The 20,773-nt window shown below is 36.1% G+C and overlaps 1 protein-coding gene across 5 annotated transcripts in view; it reads right to left on the bottom strand.

Annotated features, from left to right (window-relative positions):
- LOC115449220 (disheveled-associated activator of morphogenesis 1) overlaps positions 1-20,773 on the bottom strand; it is a 132,297-nt gene that overhangs the window by 7,256 nt on the left and 104,268 nt on the right. For 4 of the 5 annotated variants that reach the window (XM_037437396.1, XM_037437393.1, XM_030176966.2 and 1 more), the window contains 8 exons: positions 4,697-4,864; positions 4,177-4,395; positions 3,681-3,821; positions 2,797-3,025; positions 2,290-2,517; positions 1,558-1,709; positions 1,040-1,189; positions 168-323 (listed from right to left, as the gene is read on the bottom strand). In XM_037437396.1, the coding sequence (XP_037293293.1) occupies positions 168-323; positions 1,040-1,189; positions 1,558-1,709; positions 2,290-2,517; positions 2,797-3,025; positions 3,681-3,821; positions 4,177-4,395; positions 4,697-4,864 (1,443 nt within the window). The remainder of the gene's footprint in view (positions 1-167; positions 324-1,039; positions 1,190-1,557; positions 1,710-2,289; positions 2,518-2,796; positions 3,026-3,680; positions 3,822-4,176; positions 4,396-4,696; positions 4,865-20,773) is intronic. The other variant, XM_037437395.1, reaches the window with a different exon arrangement.

Here is a 20,773-nt window from a genome sequence, read left to right as displayed (position 1 = left end):
GTGTATATTTTATACTAATATTAAATCCCCATTTTACTCTACTCCTCTCTTTTTCCCCCGCATTTTGAAAATGTGGATATAATATTTGTTTTCATGGGCGCACCCAGCGCCTAAAGCCAGGCGCGGGTATGTTAGTTAGTGCAAGGCCAGTGTATGCGCGTGCGCACCTGCTGGTCGAGCGCGTGCGCGCGCGCGGCGGCGGCGCGCACGCGCTCGCTGCACTCCATGTGCGCGGCGGTCTCGCGCTCCAGCCGCTCCTTGAGCCGCGCCACCACGCCCTCCAGCTCCTCGCGCTCCTGGCTCTGCTGGTCCACCTGCTTCTCCTGTTAGTGCAAGCGAGGCACCGAGTCACCGACGTGCCTTGTTAAGCGTCTTACCATGAATAGCCTCACCAGGAATATAAACCTCGCCATGTTGGACATAATATGGAATTCATTTCTTGTACGTACAACGTTAAATTTAAAACCAACGAGCAAAAGTGGTGGTCCCAAAAGCAGGTTTTTTATTTTCCTGGTATGGCTATAACGCGGTTTGTTAGTCCAGTGTTTAGCTATGACCACAATGTGATTATGTGTATGGATTTGATGAATTTCGTTGGTAAACCATAATTTTATTCACTGATTATTTAAGATATATTTGTGTGTGTTCTTTTTTTTATTTAGATGATGTTAAATAAAATGTTATTTATGTTTATGTAAAGAAAAATACTTAATACTTCCTAGAAATAAAACAATATAACATCTTGTCATATGTGTAACAAAATTAAAAACAGACTCCATTCTTTTCTCCAACATATTATATCAAACAAAATCATTTTCTGTCTATCAAAATTTTAAATGATATTGACGATTTACTGTGCGTCACATAAATTACTATTTAAACGAATTTATTAAAAACGATCAAGTACCTACTAAACACAATTTTTGAAAAAAAATATCTTTTTAAAGTCGTAACATATTCCTACACTCCAAACCAATGCATGACTGATGCAGCTTTGTTATCTGACACCAACAGCTAATGTAGTCTGAATGGGTCCTACCTTCTTAGCGAGTTCTGTGGCGAGGTCAATGTTCTCCCGCTCCAAGTTCTCAGCCTTCGTTCTGGCAGCGACGAGCTCTTCCTCCTTCGCCAGGAGATGCACGATCTCAGCGACGTTGATCTCTAAAGGTGCTACATCTGGGTCGTAAATCTGGAAAATAAGTTTTAATATGAGAATCGTTGTCACACAAAAATCTATCATATTGGTGATGAGGTTTAAAGTTCAAATAAAAAAACAGACGTGGATTGCTAATTACAAGTTAATATAACATTGATTTGATAAAGTGCTTTTTCCATTTGTCTTTATGTGTTTTCTGAATTCAGATTTACGTACTTAACAGTTACATCCTAAAGCATTTAAAATAAAAATAATACCGATACTACTAATGAGGAATTTATGGAGCATTGAACTGAGTTAGTCAGTTGGAAACAATGAGTCTAGTGGTTATACTGAACTTTCTCACATTTTCGAGGTGTCTTCTGTTAGGCGTTTCCCGATTTCTGTCAGGCACTAGTTACCTTGGTGGTGTCGGTGTTGGTGCCGCGCTCGCTGCCGCGGTCGCTGCCGTGGTCGCTGCTGGCGCGGCTGCCGGCCGCCGGCTGCTGCAGCACCACCTGCTGCACCACGCGGTCCAGCAGCAACCAGTGCTGCGACTGAGGGTTGTACTCCACTGGAACGACGCATTATGACGATGGTGAAAATGTGCAAAATAATGGGGGTGAAATGATAAAAAATACATTTTCAAGGGTCTATTGAAGTCTATTTTGGATAGACTTCAATAGACCCTTCAAATGGAAAGCCACATTAAATGAGGGTAATAATGCGAAAAGGATGTCTTTACGTGCTGGTCAAATTTAGTTAACTCCTTCGCCAGTTTATTATCGCTTTTCTGAACTAGACCAAGATCATGACATTAGTTTATAATTTTATTATGAACCCCCCACTAATCATCATCACCGGATGACATGATGGATGAACCGTCATCTATTCAGCTATCTTAAGTAGTTATATATATTTTCACTATCGGTTAACAATTTTAACCGCTGTAATATCGATAACTATATTCAAATATTTATATTACCTATATCCGGTTCCAACGAGCCGGCATAATTGTATCGACTGCCGAGGGGTCATCTTTCATCAGTCAAAATTCTATTCGACCCCACTCCACTTACCATCAGTGGGATCTTTACAACGTACGTATAAAAAAAACTCATAAAAGATAATCTGAGTATAATCAGTAGACTCACGCGGCAACAGCAGCAGGTGCTGCAGCATGGACAGCACGTGCGGGTAGGCGGCGGTGTGGCTGACCTTGCGCCGCAGCAGCTCGAACATGGCGCCGGCGCTCTTGGTGTCGACGTGCTCGCGGTCGAACCGCCGCGCCAGCTCGCGCTCGTCCTCGTTGCGCACCATCTCGAAGAACTCGATGTGCCGGTCCAGGGTTTCGTTTTCGTATTTGCGAAGTTTTTCTATCACTGCAAAGGGATAACGAGTTGATGATGAGTGGTTTCGTGTTTAGTGAGGTTGACGGAGGAAATTTTATACATCAATGGAATGGACAGGCCTTTGATGGATTCTACTATGACGTCGCTGATAGATCAAAACAAAACGAAAATCGTAACAAAGTAAATAAAACCGTATTAATTAATTAACCCTTTCTTGTTCTTTCAAGCTATGAAAGAGACAATCTTTTGAACCATTAAAAATTTGAACCATAACTGCAAACATTGAAACTAGAAACAAATTTCGCATACCTGGTTGTATACCCAACATGAGCAGCTCGTATCTCAGATGCAACCTGAACTCGAGGCTCTCTTCCCCAGGCCCGTAGTTGAGCACCGCATTCACGAACGACATGATGGCCGTCTTGAGCCCTAGGTCGTCGCGGTATGCTCCCGTACTCCTGTCCAACTCATTCACGATGCCTTGGAAGCGAGCGCGCTCTCCCGCGTATTTTTGGTAGTGCACCATTGCTTCTAGCACCTGGATTGATGATTTACGTCATTTAATACATTATGAAAGGTTTGTAGTCTGTTCAGTTTAAGACCTGAAGACATATTCAAAGCAAACACAAAAACACAAAGTATAGCATATAGTAATTGAAGAACACACTAAAAAAATACGAACGAATTACTGTCCTTCTACAAAAAATACGCAAGTAAGTCCAACCTTCCTATTTCCCCTGGTACACAAGGCGCCCAAGATGTAATAACACCACCTCATCGCTACTTTATTCCCATATCTTCCTCTATACTGCGAATATACAAATAACCCCATGCTTCTTATGTCCTCCTAGTACCCAATACATCTCTAGTGCCGCCATCTCCATACTTACAAACTCGGGTCAAGCGACTGCGTGATATCCTAAACTTACCTACTCTTCAAGTATAAAATAACGCCACACCTCTTATGTTTTCCTGGTACCTTTAGTGCCGTCACTTCGTTCTTCACGTTCTCCTATCTTATATAGCAAAATTTACTCGACAGTACAGTTATAATTAGCTCACACTTTCTTATATCTCCCTGATACCAGATATACGGCGCCAACGCCATCTTCCTCTCTACCTTCTCCGTACTTCTCAAGCTACTCTTACAATTTAAACTTACTCTACACTACAAGTACACAATTAACTCCAACCTTCTTATGTCCTCCTGGTACAAGACACACGGCGCCGAGGATCTCTAGCGCCGCCACCTTGGTCTTTACGTTCTCGGTATCAAGCGACTGTGCGATCAGATCGATGCTCGTGGGGTGTGCCAGAACGTGCGCCCGACCGGTCTGCGAAACCAAGCGCTTGCTTCAGAGAATAGTTATAGCAGAAAGAAATAAGCGATAGACATAGAAGTCAACTATACTAACAGTTATGAATATTGAATATGTATAAATATATTATGTATGTTGAATAAAAACATAATTATGTAGGTACAAATATAGTGTAAATTTTGTATTATGTACAAAAAATGTAGGAACGCATTTCATCGAGTAGGAGATTTATGAGACGAATGTCCTTCAGTTTCTGATGTTTGTGTTTTTTCGTATGTTTACTAACAACGTGGCCCATGATAATTACCACAATTTCTTCGTCTAAACTACATTCTACTATCCCATCCTCAAAAGAAAAATTGGACCTTACCGAGTTGTTCATAAGAGCTTTTATCGCCGCAATGAGGTTGTGCCTCGTGGCTGCATCGTCTCGAGGCGCCTTCTGCAAGGCATCTAGTAAGGATCCGAGTCCACCTTGCTTGATGAACCTTAGGACGAAGCTGTGCGCCCGCGTCCGGAGAGCAGTCTTTAATCCGTCGACCAGTCCACTTGCTTCTGTTGGCAGCGTGCTGTCTGAAGAGGCGAACGCCTGGAAAAAAAAAATATTCATAAATAAAGCATTGCAACACCACTAACATTTTCAATGCAATTCTTCTTTAAGTATAGAATATTAGAGATTCAAGGAAAAAAGAAATGTGGTACAGTGTTGTAATAATTAGAATATCTAAATAAAATTTAACCAAATAATTGTCCATATCATTCTAAACTTCCTGTCGTAATATGCAATAGATATTAATAATGATATTTACGCAATCTTTAAAATCCTGCTTAGCGTTCAGGGGTACTATATACTCTATTAATAAACGTCTAAGGTCCATCATCGCACTCACGTCAGCGATCTCGTTAAGCGCCTTGATGTACTCCTCGACCTGCGGCGCTGTGGCCAGATGAGGCGCGGCGCCCGGCGGCGGCCGTCGGCTGCAGTAGATCTGCCACTTCTTAGCCGCTGGTAACGCCATCATCGCCGCTTTGTTCGCTGCTGTGAGATCCAGTTCCTCCTACAAACAGATCGCAATTAGCAAAATATTATTCAATGCCCACTTTTTGTCACATACAAAAAAAAAATATTTTCGCGAAAAACCCAACATACTGAAGTCACCAATAAAAATACTTAATGTGTGTCGTTACTTTATCCATTCAGTAACAGTGAAAATTGTTTGACTTAATTTTTATCCACGTGAAATGCGCGATTCTTGTTGTTTTTTTATTGCGGAAAGCTTTTATGTACATGCAAATTACTGAGTCGTCAACAAAGGAAATTTATCAAAAATATTTGAAATTAAGAAAATAAATTATTATTCTAAATGTATCTAAAATTGACTTTACGATATGTAAAAAAGGGATCACGCAAAAACTTGCTCATCTAAACGATCCACAGATATCATCCTAATCCCTTAATGCAAATGATTCCGCGGAAAAACTCCGAATATACGTAAAGAAACATTTAAGGACAGTCCATGTTAAGTTAAAACATTCTAACGACATTTTAGATCATCCAAAAATGCACAACACTCCGCTCCTCACCTAAATAGCTGTTAAATTGGTACGGTGCGACGATAGGTATGCGACACTCCTTTGTTGCTCCTCAACTAAACACTTTTAGCGCCTGCGCATAAAAGTTCTACAGAGTTATAAAGAGTACAACATTGCACATTATGCAATGTTTATAATTTGTATTTTTAAATTACTTTCGTTCAAATATCGAAAAAATAAAGAAATTAGATTTGAATTAGGACATAGTCTTTTGCTTGTTTCCTTTATCATCTGTAAAAGAAGTATCAAAACTATTGAGGTGATGTGTAGCCCGAATTCTAATAGCAATATTAACAACACCATCTTTGTATAAGAGTAAAAAACTAGGCACAATTAAATTTCCATCGCACAGATGTGATCATGTTCTAAATATAAATTTATATCTAATACGTGAAAATAACCTTTGCACCCCTTTTTAAGTACATTGCGAGCACAGAGTAATTTTTAGTTTGATTTGACATAATTAAAGTTAATATAGGGAATGTATATATCTATTAGAAATATAATAAATTCGACGGTCGACTTTCGACCATTGGATGACTATTAGTATTCATTAATAGGTAAAACTTTAATCAATTAAAAACAACTGACATTTATTTTTTTGAATAATTCATTTAATAATAACACATTTATAAAAATATGCCGACGAGATCCGGCATTATCTTAATCAAATTATTCTTTTACGTGATCTTATTAGGTGATAATATTATGCCATTACATTGATCGTTAGATTTATATTGACCATACAAAAAAATTATGCTCCTCGATGCAATACAATAACTGAAGATTGATCATTTTACATACCAAATTAAAATCTACAAACTACAAAGTGACATCCTTATAAGAGAAAAAGCAAACAAACACCGACACCACCACACCATTGTTTTCCATCGGCTAGCAATAAAAAATATCGATGCCTTCCGTTACACATTTCCTACAAGCACAGGGGAGCCATCGAAACCTACATACAATGTAATATGTAACATTATGCATGTCGAACAGACGCCTACACGCTTGCCTTGACATTCTTACAATGATAATAAATTAATAATCAATAACAATAATTCAGCCTATCCACATCTGCTATTAAACGTACATCTATAATATAATTCATATTAATATTTGAAGACTAAATTGCTCATTATAATCAATACACAGTACACACTTTAATACAAATGCTTTTAAAGTATACCTAAATAATCAACCATTAAACATTACCAATCATAAAATCCACTGCTGAACATAGGCCTCGCCCAAAGATTTCCAAACGAACCAATACCAATAACTATAAAACATTATCAAAAATAGTAGAGAATAAAGCTTCCGTGATGTTTACTTTCATTGAACACCTAGACAGTAGACAGTAGAAATTGCAATTTCATAATTGTTCGAAATGCTAATGCATGTGTTGCGAATGTTGGCATAATTGCTGCTAAATCGCACTGACGACGACGGAGTTCTACAGTTCCGAATCTAGTTCTAGGATGGGAGACAAAACAAGTGAAATACATAAAAAATCCTATTTTTCAGGATATTTATTACTAATATCGACAATGTAGTGCTGTTTTTAATTGTTTTAGTATTTTTTTATTGTTACCGTACCAATTTTATTGCTAATGCTATTGCCGTAACAATGTTGCAGATATCTATAAATTTTCATTGCTGATTAACCTCCAAAGACACGTCCAAGTACGCATCTGTAAAAAATTTCTATGGCATGACCAATGCAAGATTTATTCAATGCTCAATCAAAGCGGATGCGTTAGTGTGTGCTTTTAAACAAATCTCTGTCCAAATACCATAAAGTGTTATTTTTCTTGCAAAACTATTTGCACACGTGGGTTGGCATTGTCTAAGCCGTTGATGTCGTAATACGAGAAATTTTAAAAGTACCGATTTGCACATTGTTTTGTAATATAATTTTGTAATTTTTAAACATTGTTATAACGTAGGTGTATGTTTCGTTTCAGAATTTCATTATCAGTTAACGGTGAAAGTATGCAATATTTCATTTATTTCCTAAAAACACTTGTGTACTGTACATAAAAATAGGAACATCTATTATGTTATACTTGCAAAAGAAAATTTTTACTTTTTATTTGATAGGCCAGTTTCATTTCCTTGGTCAAAATAAACACAATCCTCTTTTTACCTAAATACCATTTTTCTCCTTTGATTCGACTTTATTCGACGTTTTCAAATACACATTTTTGTGCCATTTAAAAAAAAATCAAGAAGTATTAAGAAAAATCACACTATATTGCTGCATATCCGGAAGAAGAAAACTGTGCCAACCGTCCAGGGATTTTATCTCTTGCCGGTCAACATGTTTTTGGGTTTATCTTCAATTATAAACAGGTGCAGTGAGAGGCCACTTTCCTCTGCCGTCGACAAATAAAATGCTAAATTAGGTCCATCAAGTTTTTAAAGTTCCGTAACTATCAACTTCCGACCTTCAAGGGCTCTATCTTTAGAACCGTAATGAGTAACGCGGTAAATATATAAAATATTTATATTTTTTTTACGAACACAGCAAAGTGGGGTCCAACAGAATGTCCACTGAGGACAGTCGACACAATTATGCCGGCCTGTTGGAACCAGAAATACACAGGCTGTTCCCGGAACACGACACATTTACGTGGGCCACTATGGCAGGTTTCAACATCTTGTGTACGGTAGTCTTTATCCAGGCGGATATAAAATATTATATCCCACCAAAAAGTGAATATATTACCATCACAGGCATTACAGCAATTACGACAAACACAAGAAATTAGTACTCATACAAGAAATACTCCATAATCTCCTCAATATAGATGTGTGAAATGCGACTCTTACTTGCCCAGGTTTACTAAACACTGGTTTTAATTTAATACCATATCTCTGGACCCAATTTACGGCAGCGGTAGTCGGCCCCACCTGCGGGATTTGCTAAAATGACAAGGTGTTTGCATTCATTACAGATTTCATCTGCCACCTGTCCGTCTGGTTTTGTTTTGTTTTTGTTACGTGCCCGGCCATTTTACAAGAGAACAATGTATGAGACTTGTGAACAAACTTGAATTAACGATTCTTTTTAACGTAAGGAACAGATTGATTAAATCAATGAAAAATTACTATTATAACGTCGCGTAAGTATTTAGTATTTATTATCAGTAATAAAATTATTCTATATTGATCGCCGAAACTAATCAAGCTAGACACAATTGAAGTAAAATCATTTAGAATCAATAAGTAAGTACACACATTCTCTATACAACATGATTGAGATACTTGCAAAGTACAGACGAATAACCACGAGATGTGTCTGCAAACAGCTTACTCGAGTCTATTCGTTACTAATAATCATATTAATAGTCATATTAATCTACGAATTATTCGCCAATAGTCTAAATGACGCATATAAGTTACAAACAAAAAGCCAGACTTGCTTTCAATCAAATGGAGCGAAGTTCATAACGTGGATGACAATACGCCGCACACAGTAGGAAAGCTGACGCATCATGCTGATTGTGAGAGTAATCCGGGAGCTACAGATCTGACTCCATTGTTGGATGCAAATAAACGAGAGTTACATTGAACAGGTTATATTGCGAATGATGAAAGGGGAAAAAAAGATAAATACGCTTTACAGTAATATACTTTTGAGTATACCAAAAATATTGTTACGGGCCCATAGTAGGCGCGGAGTATTGGGATTTATACAATAAAGGACTCGTATTATTTTATCAAAAATTGCAAAAGGCTTATCAAACGCATTATACTAGCAAGGTCCCTATACTAAACCAATATTTTTGGATTACACGTAAATTTGTCTAGGGATGATCTTATTGCCATGTGTTATAACACAAATCCAAAAAAAAATGCAATATGTTCCTTTTTGTACCAGATCTTACAAGTTTAACCATACTGAGCCTTACAGTACACAGCGCAAGTTTGCTGCCACCACGACGATTGAATATGGCGATACAAATACGTCTACTAAGTACTATATATTATAATCCACTCACCTCCCTCACTAAACACTGCACGCAACCCGTATTTAAATACTTCAAATTCAAAACGAGCAGTTAACATAAACACACGGAATCCTGCGCACGTCGGTCCAATCCCGACTCGTCTGAATGCCGGCGCGGGCGCAGGAATACGGCTAAACCAATTGCCGTAATTGGTTGTAATTAGGTTTATAATTGCGTCTTTGACTATACGCGTTTAAGAACTAAATATTATGTCTGTGTCTTGAGACGAACATAAAATATTATTTCTTCTTTACAAAATGTACAAATTGCGAAAAAGATTTGCAAAAATACACCAAAAAAGGTGAACGTTTTTCTTAAACTGAAGTCTGAGACGATTTAAATGGAAGAGACTACATACCTACATATCACTACGCCCCATCCGCCCTTAATTCTAGTCTCTACATTTTAAAACCTTAAACCTTTAAAACTCTTAGCTCCTGTATAACCTTCTACAACTACAAGTTCACTATAAAAAAAGAAACATCAACAAATCCCCTACCACGGCTCTCAATACCATTCGAGAAAAGCTCATTGATTAAACCGCAGGCGCCAACGTCATGATTTACAACCTCGTCTCTATTAATGCAACAACCGGACCCGCGATCGTCGACCCTCGACGGCGCGTGATACATGAGGAAAGTGGTGACAAGACTGTCGTTACCGGCACTAATGTTGCGGCGTGTTAGCGGTCGAAGTCGAACGTGATCGTCCATAGATAAGTTAGGCGGTATTTTTTTATCACTCTCTTAATGTTCTCCCCAGCAAGACGGCGTGGTACTCATCAATTCAATTTGCAATCAACATTACTGAATACAGAATCAATTATTATATTATTACTCAATATGGTTTGCTTTGGTTATTTGATAATTATCAAAAAAACCCAAAACATTTTTTTTTAAAGAGATTATTCGTAAATCTTTGCTTATTCCCGCCGCAACGCGTGCACCAAATATACTCACGCACTATACGTAATGATCGATATACAACAATTAGTCTTGTGTGATTTCTACAAACGATAATATAATGGGAGCAAACTTAGCAACAATCCAATCTCGACCTACTGGGAAGAATGTTTTTTATCAAAATACAAAAATATCGTTGTCCGACCCGGAAATCGAATCCTCACGATTCACAGTTGAAGAACCCTACCGCTAGACCTAACATCGATATGCATTCATAACACTCAAAATAAACAATCAAACACCACATACATCGCGAGTGCCTTTAGACTTTCACCGTTCAATTACCGTCAGCAGATAGAGTCGAGTGCGAGCATGTAATTAGTATAATAATCGCGGCTATGCACTGCGCGATAAAGCGATAATGCACAGACGGACGAGCCGGGCGGGCCGTGGGACCCGCTTGTAGCTAGGGACATATTAAACATAGTGTGGTTGTGATTTATCAACCTACCCACAAACCGACAAGTCCTGTTATTATTTTATATATTTTTATGCACAAAAATACGAGTATATTTTCAAAAAAATTGCAATGCAGTATAGGTAAAATTAAATCAAGCATCAAGCGCTGTATCTCTATTTTATACCAGCCTAATTGTTTTGGACACAGCATATAGTACCAGATAAAAAAAACAAGTGCCAACCAACATTATAGCTTTGTTGTAAATTAAACTATAAAACCACAAACTCATACTGATAATTACAACCATCACCTCACAATTACTAGACGTCGTAACATTGCGCATGCGCACCATGTTTTTAATGAAAACGTTTACCTCGCCTGCAATTTACAATTTCACCGTTTGACACGGCAATCCCGTAACGGTACGCGGCTCCCACGTCGACGCCGTGGGGTGGGATAGAAAGCTCAGGGCTTAAAGCTAATGTATGGTTATCGAACATTGTGTGAGATTATCGCGTTATATTCGATGACCTTCAAGGTCGAGGCTACGATGGGAGGGTATAGATTCCGTATTGAATATTTTTGTATACAATAGACAAACTGTACTTACTGTATTAACATTGTTTCAACTTAGCTTAGTAAGCAAATGTCACTTAGCATTATTCAATATATATTTTTTCAGATCAGTTGCAATCAAAGCGCTCATCAGAACAATTGTTTTATCATTAGTATACAATGGTTCCCGAATCATTATCCTGTATCATACACATATTATGTATGTACACGCATAGCAAACTACACAACACAAACATATAATTGATTATTTGTAATTTACTAATATTTCTATACTGAGCCTGTACCTGTATTCCTATGTTTTTATTTTATTTGTATTGATCAAAACAAATTCAGTGTATAAATACGTCTCTTCTACAATAAATAAATACTTAATACATCCTTTGGGAAATAATTGTATAGTTAATGCTCGTTCAGGTAGTATCTTCTGACTGCCATTGGGGACATAATACAGATAATTTAAATTTAAGGGTAGCGAATCCCATGCAAGTTATAAGCATTATAGCTATATATATTCTTAAACGAACAATAAACACTATCAATATCAACTTTTCATTCGGTAAAATGAATAACTTCTCAACACGCGAAGCTCACATATTAAGCTTTAATGAAACTGTCAGTAGAATCCGGTAGGTGGCGACTGCGGGCCGCTTTCAAACGCCAGCCCTGAAGGCTGCACTCCAGACTGGGTACATTACACACGGTAGATATGCCTTCTATTAGCTGTTTTGCCGACAAGCTTTCTCTAGTTAAAGATCAAGTTAACTTTGTAAGTTTACGGTGTTGTTTTTAAGATGTGTTTATTATGTGAACTGACCTATAACTTGCTTCGTCTTAGGTATTTAACTGATTATAATTAACAACATCATGACAAAAATAACGACATTTTAATCCATTTATTTTTCTATACAAATAAAAAGAACGGTAAAATATCTTGGCAGCAACGTGGAGAATGGCAAATTTAGTACACGGAATTCGAAAACACTGAATTTTAGCTAGTACTCACATATTTCAGGTGAAATATTTAATAAAAAGCATTATTCCTTTTACTATACATAACAAGAATTATGATAAATGTATGTATCATATTAATAATCTATAAAGACATCGATACGAATCTCACGACAAATATTTAATTATTTTAAATCTAACGATAAAGATAAACTCATTTATTTATTAAAGATTAATTTATCAGAGGTCTGTGACAAAAAACTTGTAGGAACATATAGCCTTGTCTTGCTCATTTACAGCAATACAGTTAACATAATCCTTAATGAACTAAGTTTGAATTCAGCTTAACTTTTGATTACAAGTAAAGTCCAATTTTCATCTCGATAACTACCATGACCACTGAAAACCTCATAAAATTCGTCACTTTTGCAGCAAACTTCTTCTCGCGAGTGAACCTAGTAGACGCATATCCAAATTAAATAATTTGGTCACGTACAAATATTGGGACACAATATTTTCATTTCTCGTTATGTTTTCCTTAAAACTTGACAACGTGCGAGATTCATATAGTCAGAGAAAAGTTCGTAAATGGCTATAGTAATCCCGCATGTCCTAGTATTCAGGATTCATGGACACTTCATCTACTGGGAGGTCTCAGGAATTGACCCACAAATTCTTTCCCAGCGCGTGTTAGAATCAACTCGATCGAATTCAATTTGTATCAAACGTGCTTTGATCGTGTCAAGAACAATTAATGTTTATATTTTCATCGTAGGCTTACCATAATTTGGTGAACTACATTAAATTAATATAATGCATTAATTCTAAGACATTCCACGTGGCATAGGTGATGAAGGCGAGTAGTGAAAGCTTATTTTCCGAACTGGTAGTAGAGTTAATATATTGATGGCATCTAAATAATGCATAACATTTTACAAGTTCAAAATAAATCAAATAATTTCATTTCATTAAATTGGACTAATAAAATAACAAGCCTTAGTAGCATGAAATACTTCGTACATATCTCAGTAACAAAGACAAATCAACGTTGATATCTCTGGTCCCCACCTCTTAATAAGGAAACAGTTATAACATAAGGAAATCTAAGAGCAATCACATTGCCACACGAACCATCATAAACAAACACGACAAACAATTAACGGCGCTCATCTACTTATATCTACACCTAGAATTCCATAAGACCTTAAACCCACCAAAATTAGCTATGAATGTGGACAAAACGTATCACCATAAAATAACATAGACAATTAACGGCTATAAACTGACACCTAGGCATTTAGTGAAACGCGGTCAATGAGAACAGGGTCCGGGGGTCGCAAATCCTCGGTGACCTGCGCGAGCAATGCAAAGCGCGACGATGGTCACAATAAATTACCGTAATTAAACACCTATTATTATAATTTATGTTGTTTTCTAACAATTATAGTGTTAGTATGCGTGTCACCTACGTTGCGCGAGAGATTATAATTAAAATTGTTGAGCATTATGTTGATGGATTTAAGGTAGAATTAAGGCATACAAAAACATCTATACATTACTATCGACTATTGGTTTTAAAGAAGAAACTGTCTTTGTATTTTACTTAACAAAAGAGACAGCGAAAAGTATAATGCTCGCCCTCTAATTTAGTAACTTCATACATATCCATAAAAATCTGGCTACTTAATTGTATAAATATAAATTTAGATTATAGGTAAAACTAACTGCCTTATTGTTGTGGTAAAATCTAGCAAATACCTAATTCCTCAGGTCAAGCCGGATCCGCTCTCACCGCCACACCCTCCCAAGTCGTATGCACTTAAGGTTGAAAATATCATGAATATTATTCGTGTCGTTGGAGAAATATGATACATCCCTGCTATATAAGGAAATAATGACAAATACCATTCATAAAATGAGTATCAAATCTCTGGTATTTTTATTGCCAATGGAATATTTTAGTGCTTGGAACTAATACAAAGACGATATTAAAGAGAGAGAGAATATAGTATAGTACTAATACTTGAAAACATAAACAAAATACTTGAAAATAACGTTTTTACATAAAATAGTTAAAGGATTCCACTCACTATTTTGATAATTTTATTAATTTTTTTTTCTTTCGACACATACATTATGGCGGGTGTGCTCGCTCAATTTTTTTTTTTTATTTATTTATAATTTTTTAAATGAGTGAGGTTACTCTAGGGTCTGGATGAAAATCAGCGTCAAACGATTGCAGTTTGGCTTATGCTGATCCAGATCCTATTGACACTGTTGTGGTGGGACATATACCATCCACATATAAAATCCATGAAAACTGTATTTTTCATTTTGTTTTTTTTTTACCTTTTTATATAATTTTTAATATTAAGTTTTATTTACTAATTTATGTTTACCGCCCAATTTGTGGCCAATAAATGTTTTTTTCTTTCTTCTTTCTTTCTTACACTCAGTCGCATAGTTCAATGAATAAGTTCATAAGTACAGTTCATGAACAAAGAACTAGCTTGAATAATACAACAAAGACTACTAAGGAACTAATAAAACGAACTAGCTCTTGGGAGCTCCGCGAACTTTATTGAGTTAAGAACTTCTCCTAAATTGGATATTAATAATTCAAAAAGAGTTCACAAAGCAGTGACTGAGCAAGCATACCTCTGAAATGTTAAAATTAATTGGTTTGGAATACATTTTTGGTCTGGAAGTAACAATAGTTGTGTTGTAGCATTAGGGCAGGGAGAGGTCGGTCCGCCTCAATCGGCATTTTTAGGGAGCGACAAAAAAAACTTTTTTTTTATCTTTTGTCGCATGTGACAAATGCTGGCTAGCAAGGCCGCGCGTGACATTTATTACTTGAAATATATATATATATATTTTTACTTCTGCCCGGTTTCTTGAGACGTCTTATTTTGGATCCGGTTCGCACAGTAAATGTGGTTCCGCACCGGATGGCAAGGAACCACGCTACGCCTTTGCAATAGTTGTTTAGGAAGCAACTAAATTTTGTATCAGGAGGAAATATAAGAAAGGTAAATTATCATAACCTATAATTTAATTAAAGAACAAAGATATAAGCATAAACCGGTAACTAGCTATTACCAAATAATATTAAAAAAAACTACATTCAAACCATTATGCTCAGCCGTGACTTTTTTATTACTTAAGCAAGGATATATCTTAAGGCTTATATGAAATGCAAATAACTTGTGTACTAATGCAGCACAAAAACACAGGACAAAAGTCAATGTTTGTCATTTGGGCGCGGTTACGGCACACCTTCCGAAACAAATAGTTTTCGCTCGCACAAACACACGGTCTAATGCAAGAATTCAGTAACTACTTAATTAATTATCCACGAGACACCTATACACCTTTACTTATCACTTATATCCTTTATTACATAATAAAAAATTGCAAAAATTTGTAAATATTTTTTATTGCAAATTATTTACAATACATAAACAATTATAAAATATTAAAACACGCAAAGCTCTAGAGTTAAAAAACGGACGATATATCCGTCTATTTTTATTGTTGATAAACAATCGACATAGCATAGCAAAAATATTACAGTACTTCTTATGTGGTATTTCTACTCAAACATATCATAGTTGGCTTCTATCTTCATCACAATAATATCTAGATCAGCCGCTGTTTAATAAAGCGATCGGGGCGATGGTACGCCGCTGCGGCGCGTTCACTGACAAAGGATCGTGACATCTCGTGACTTGTCGAAGGTTACTTGCAAATTAACTCTGTGACCACTCGCCACCAACACCGTGAAATATATCGGCTCGTGCGTTCCGTCCGTGCGTTGCTTTACGAGTTTTTATATTGTTTTATAAAAGCTCTGACACCAAAAATCAAACTTGAAATTTCTGCATCGCCGCAATGGATCCAATAATTGTGGCTTGACATCATATTATATTCTTTAAATGTAGATGTAAGTTTGTTTGATAATATATAATTTGAATTAGCAGTCCCCGCAATAGTTCATAGCACTATAAAATCCGAACTAACGAAATAGCAATATCTGAAACTACGTTTTACATGATTCCTCTTGAAAAGGAAGAATGAGAAAGCATTATCCTATATCTTGAAAAATATTGTAACCATTTTAATGACTGGAAATTTTGAGACAATTAACGCAACAGGAAGACATAAGCAGTACAAAATTACGTTGCGCCTTGTAATTCAGAATTCAGGGTAGTGTTGTTACTGTTGAACGGCCCTCTTACCACCGAGAGAGTGATGGTTATTTCGTATTTTTTTAAACTTTTTCTTAATCTTTATAAGCAATAGAAACCTAGACAAAAGCATTAGCGCACTACATAATGACGCAAGCAGCATCTAGATCGGTATTCAAAGTCGAATGTAAATAGTCAAGACCTTTCAATTGATCTTAGGAATCTCGTTCGAGTGCAAAGTGTCCACCTCCTATTGTGAGCAAATGTGGATTGTGCGCTGCCATAGTTTTTATATCAACATTCCTTAGCCTACCTCTTTGCATCGCGATAATCGGGGACTACATACTGGCATAAGCTGAGAGAAATACTCCTTAGTATGTAGATTTTGTAGGTCTTCGGGGCCTATTCTGTAAATTTATTCAATATTTACTACAATCAACTATAATATTCAAAAAGGCGATATCAGTACAAGTATAAAGAATAAAATTTGCTATTCATACATTGATAATAATATAAATAATAAGTAATCTCTGGTACTATTCAAATAATACAGCGGCATCAAAACAGCCAAGCAAACACAATGGGCGTGAAAATCCAAAAAAAGACAATGAATGATGACTCGGTGAAAACAGATTACAAATCCATCCGAATTGTCGGAGGACAAGAATGTACTCAGAGCAAAAGCGCTGTGGTTGACCCCCAAGTAATATTTAGTTACCAGGTATAAATTAACTACGATTAAACTGAATCCCCAAATTTTCTAACAAATTACATGAATCTTTAAAATACTATAAATTGTTGTGTCATAATTGTTACTTTTCAAGACTTCCGTACAAATTTCAAAATAGTGAAGAAGGGATAAATATATAAATATATGAAGGCATAAAGCAAGTATAAATTATATTCTGTGACACGACACAGATACTTTAATTCCACAAAAAGAAAAGCCGCTCGATAAAGAATCCTTGAATCCACTCCCACATGAGACTGTTAATGTCTCACTCAATGGTACTAACATGGATACAAATCACACAGACACCACCAGGGGTCGGGAGAAAGTCGACATGTACTGCGCATCATGAAACCTGCTAAGTCAGCGACGCCAAATCAATGGAAGTTACGTTCCGAGTACGAGGATGTACTAAAGAACACAAAAAAACGAAAGTGGTTTTGTTTGTGTTTAAAAATACACATGAGTCGGATGTTTTGAATATGCTGCGTTAATGTTAGAAATTACTTTTAAATTGTGATCTGTCAATTAAGTAATGGCGAAATAGGCAACGATGGGTTGATTAGTCTAATTGTTAGAGTATCATATAATAATTTTCAGTAGATTTAACCAATTATTTGGACGATTAATTCTTAAAACATTATTCATGACTCATCAAATAGGGGTACTAGAACGAAGTAACACCTTTTCTATTGGTACATTTACCTTTACATTTAAGTTGTATGTATAGGATACGGACATAGCGTAACGCCGTTTTTCCTTTTTCAGCCATAGATAGATCCCAGCTTCTAACACTTATAACACTTCCACATTTCGACAGGTATGTTAGAACTTTACAATTGTCATATAATTCAAACGTATACTTTCAAATTCCCTCATAGCTCTATTCCAACTTTAGGTACTACGAATCAATTTATCTCAACTACACCTGACTATAACTTTCATGGTCGTTTACTGCCACTAATCAACTCGTTACAGCTATCTTATTTGAGGCTCCCTTTACAACCGGCTAGTTCCGATAGTAATTTCCTTTTTCCTTTTCTTTCTATCGATATGTCAGTCAAACGTCAGCCGTCAGTATTGGCGAAAGTAGCGTGCGATATCGACGTCATTACGTCACTAACATGGAGAGTGGACTATCTTCGATCTGGACAGCTCGTTATGGCGCGAGGGGTGGACTGATAGTTTGATCGTAATCAAGTGAAATACGGTGCTATATAATTGATTTACAACGAACAATACAATAAGATTTATGTATTCGAATTGAAAGCCGTATCTAATCGATAACAAATATAAACTTCGATGTTTGTTTCCTCAAACGATAGCGATAAAAGACGTTAAACATAAATAGGGACCAAAAGTAAACTGATAATAATAACAAAAACAATAATAAATATGAGATATCAACAATAATTGTAATCAAATTGCATACTGATACTTATTAATCAAACCCATACAAATACATCACCAAGCGCAAATTAGTCTCGGATGTGAAGTTTCGCTTTCAGTAACCGATCGTATTCGTCTATAAAAAAAAAGTTACACTGATCCGCATGTTACGTAACTGAAAGATTTATTTCGCTCAATTTGCATTTTATTGATCAATCAAACGGTAACAAAATTACTTAATGTTATTTTGATACGAAGACGTCGTAAGTTCATTAGGAAACTTGACGTGTATTGAATATTTATAACGGACATGTAAACCAATCAATCATGAATCAAAAGAGGTTCATTTAAATATTAATAATATCAAATATATTCAAACATTATGTAGCAGAATTAGAAACCAGATCAAAATAATCTATAAGAAGCATGACAAGCATGAAAGATCTAATTAAGTCGGACAAAATACATTTAGAAATACAGAAATGATCTTAAATTAACAAATAATAACATTAATATCAGAATAGGTCATAATAATGAACATGACACCCATTGGAGCAGACGATGAAAGAAAATGCCATTTTTGATAAAGAATTGAAACAAATCGAATTAAACATAAAAACTTTCTAAGGCATTATAACGTCTCTGACATTGGACAAGGTACCGATTAATGGACACCTTGGAACATTCAATTTGTACAACACCCGCTAAATCAAATTAAGTGCTACCTACAGACATTAATCCGTGTTGATATCAACAGTATCCATCTAGTTACTGTTAATAAAAGGGAACACGCACAACCAGTTTTCAGAAAATAAATACCTATTATATTACAGAGTAGTGACGGGGATCTTGTTTCAAACCATCTGTAAACATTGAAATATTCGTAGAGAGGGTTTTTCATGAATTCAAAGTTACGGGATTTTGTAACAATAGCTGATGTTTTACTTTTTAAGAGTGAACCAAAGAACCTCTCAAGCAGTGCTTGCAATGGCTTTATAACAACCCTTACTAAATTTGACATAATTGTGAGTTTATTTAACTTTACTGAATCTATCATGTTTTTTTATGAAATAGATAACCATCATATAATAATATTATTACCACAATAAATCGTAAACCATTTAAGAAATCTTAATATTGGACCAAACATTAAATTACTGTTGAGAATAGACAAACCAATCAAGACTTAAGTCGAATAAGAATTAAAGACACCCGTACGGTTTCTAAGCCGTCTTAGACGAGCAAAAGGCGATTATCGTTTCCACCTGTTTGTACGAAGTCTAGACTAACCTCACAGATTAGTATATTTATTCAACATTAATTTATTTGTGAACGATCATCAATTTGATTTGTTAATTGACCGTGTAAATTAATAATGTTTGCAATGAATGGCATCATTTGGTAAATATTAAAACGTACGTCATTTTGCGCAGTTTTTGGTACGACCAACTTGACTCAGTGCATAATAATACAGGTGTTAAAATTTTATAAAATAAACGCCATCGATAAGGTCTACAGAAAATCATGCAAAATATCTTAGCTTTCGTATAAACATAAAATTTTGCACACGAGTTATTTACACATAGTAGGTAAATACTATGATTTTTTAAATAATCATCCCTATAGTACTTAAGTCCCAATAGACACAAAATTATTGTAAATCCTTAAGGCATATACACAACCTTATCAGACCCAAGGGACACATGAAAGTCTGTGGGCCGAGATGGCGTGGTAGCTGGAGCGCTGCGGGCGCGATCATTCGTCTAAACAACACCTCTGCAATCAGGGGCCGTTATCTGATCTTGTGCCATTTTGTACCAGTGTTTAAGTGAATATCCATTCACCACTATCACAGATATATTGATGTACATTGTTTCGATTCGCTAAAGTGCAGTGTTTAGTGTTGTATTACGTAATTTATGTGGGATGATCTTACAAACAGAATGCTAGTAAGGATAGGGACAAACATCTTCCATTACTCATGTTACCGTACGTGATTAAAGCTACAAGATAATAGACGAGCTCTGGTAAAACTTTCGAGATGGTTACCGCGTGGCAGACAAAGCGTCAACCATGAAACGAAAGATCGCTGGTTTGCACCCAGACCTCGCTCGATAAACCTTGATGTATTGTGATAACAAATCCTAATAACCATAACGA

The sequence above is a fragment of the Manduca sexta genome, chromosome 11, assembly GCF_014839805.1.
Source record: "Manduca sexta isolate Smith_Timp_Sample1 chromosome 11, JHU_Msex_v1.0, whole genome shotgun sequence".
In the NCBI taxonomy this organism is placed as follows: Eukaryota; Metazoa; Arthropoda; class Insecta; order Lepidoptera; family Sphingidae; genus Manduca; species Manduca sexta.
This window is presented reverse-complemented; position numbering and strand designations above follow the sequence as displayed.